The sequence below is a fragment of the Oncorhynchus mykiss genome, chromosome 26 (assembly GCF_057628025.1).
Source record: "Oncorhynchus mykiss isolate SJ-2025 chromosome 26, ASM5762802v1, whole genome shotgun sequence".
Taxonomy (NCBI): domain Eukaryota; kingdom Metazoa; phylum Chordata; class Actinopteri; order Salmoniformes; family Salmonidae; genus Oncorhynchus; species Oncorhynchus mykiss.
In genome coordinates this window covers 39,498,387-39,500,000 of record NC_143047.1, presented here as the reverse complement: position 1 = coordinate 39,500,000, position 1,614 = coordinate 39,498,387, and the positions used below count along the sequence as shown (strand labels likewise).

At 49.7% G+C, this 1,614-nt stretch overlaps 1 protein-coding gene across 1 annotated transcript in view; it reads right to left on the bottom strand.

The window, feature by feature from the left end:
- Positions 1–1,383, bottom strand: part of coro2ba (coronin 2Ba) — an 81,554-nt gene extending 80,171 nt beyond the window's left edge. Inside the window, exon 1 of the mRNA XM_090223059.1 lies at positions 837–1,383. Coding sequence (XP_090079185.1) covers positions 837–851 — 15 coding nt within the window. The 5' untranslated portion in view covers positions 852–1,383. The remainder of the gene's footprint in view (positions 1–836) is intronic.
- Between the last annotated feature and the right edge of the window lie 231 nt (positions 1,384–1,614).

Here is a 1,614-nt window from a genome sequence, read left to right as displayed (position 1 = left end):
AAATACACTGATGTTTACACACAGGGAAATACACTGATGTTTACACACAGGGAGATCTACAATACTGAACCTCACAGAACTCTAACTAGATCTACAATACTGAACCTCACAGAACTCTAACTAGATCTACAATACTGAACCTCACAGAACTCTAACTAGATCTACAATACTGAACCTCACAGAACTCTAACTAGATCTACAATACTGAACCTCACAGAACACTAACTAGATCTACAATACTGAACCTCATAGAACTCTAACTAGACTCTAACTAGATCTACAATACTGAACCTCACAGAACTCTAACTAGACTCTAACTAGATCTACAATACGGAACCTCACAGAACTCTAACTGGATCTAGAACCACCAGCTAAATTCAAACCCTGCTGTATCTTGCTACAGCCCAAGTTTCAACCCCCAAGTCAACTCACACCAGATCCCCATCCTCTCATGAGTCTGTAGTACAATACTGTATGATATCAACAGTCAGCTAAAGTCTAAGCACTGTTGTGTGTCCCTGTTTTGACCTGCAACTGTGGTACTGACTTTCACCCCCAGTAGACACACGCATGCTCTTCCGCCTGCTCCTCTAGCTGTACAGCAGTGCACATGTCCATAGTACAATACTACACCATGAGCAGCTGTCCCAGTTAGCGCTGAAACCCTCTGTCCCAGTCCTGCCTGGTAACAGGACTGTTAGTGTGAAGGACACGTATGGTACAAGACAACCAAACTACTGCAACCCATGTAGTGCTGAGCCCCAAACCAGCCGTGTCCTGTCTCGATTGTCACCCAACCCCCACATCTCTCCTCCTTCCCAGGTTTGTCCTCTTACCTTTGTGACAGTCATGCAGAGGCAGTGGGCGAGGAGCGGAGCGGTGTCCACTTAAACCAAAGCTGTAATACGCCGCAGGAGAGAGAGAGAGGAGATCTCTGCTGAGCACGCACAGAGAGAGAGAGAGGAGAGCTCTGCTGAGCACGCACTAAGAGAGAGAGAGGAGAGCTCTGCTGAGCACGCACAGAGAGAAAGAGAGAGAGCTAGAGAGAGAGAGAGGGCTAGAGAGAGAGAGAGAGAGAGAGAGAGAGAGAGAGAGAGAGAGAGAGAGAGAGAGAGAGAGAGAGAGAGAGAGAGAGAGAGAGAGCGAGAGAGAGAGAGAGAGCGAGAGAGATAGAGAGAGAGAGGAGGGGGAAAAGCCGGGTTACTGTGTGTCTCCCGCTAAGTGGTGGTGCTGCTGTTGCCCAGTGCTGCTGTTGCCGAGTGCTGCAGTGAAGTAACAGGAGGGAGGCAGCATGTGGTTACTACAACAGGAAAACGCTCTGCTCTGCTCCGTTCCCCTCCCTCTCCCCCTCCGGTCCCCCCTCTCAGCCCTCCTACACACCAACACTGGCTGCACTCCTCTCTCTCTTGCCCTCATCCTGTTCTTTTTCTGCCAATCTGATTACAGACTAGCTAATGAAGCTTATTGATGTTTAGAGGGATGGAGGGATTGGTGTTGCCTGGGACAGGAGAAGGCTGCAGTGGAATAGAGAGAGAGGGAGGCAGAGCCCAAAGAGCTGTGTGCTGTGTCGCAGTCTACTGCCCGGGCTGTGAGTGCCAAAAGGCTGCACGTCAG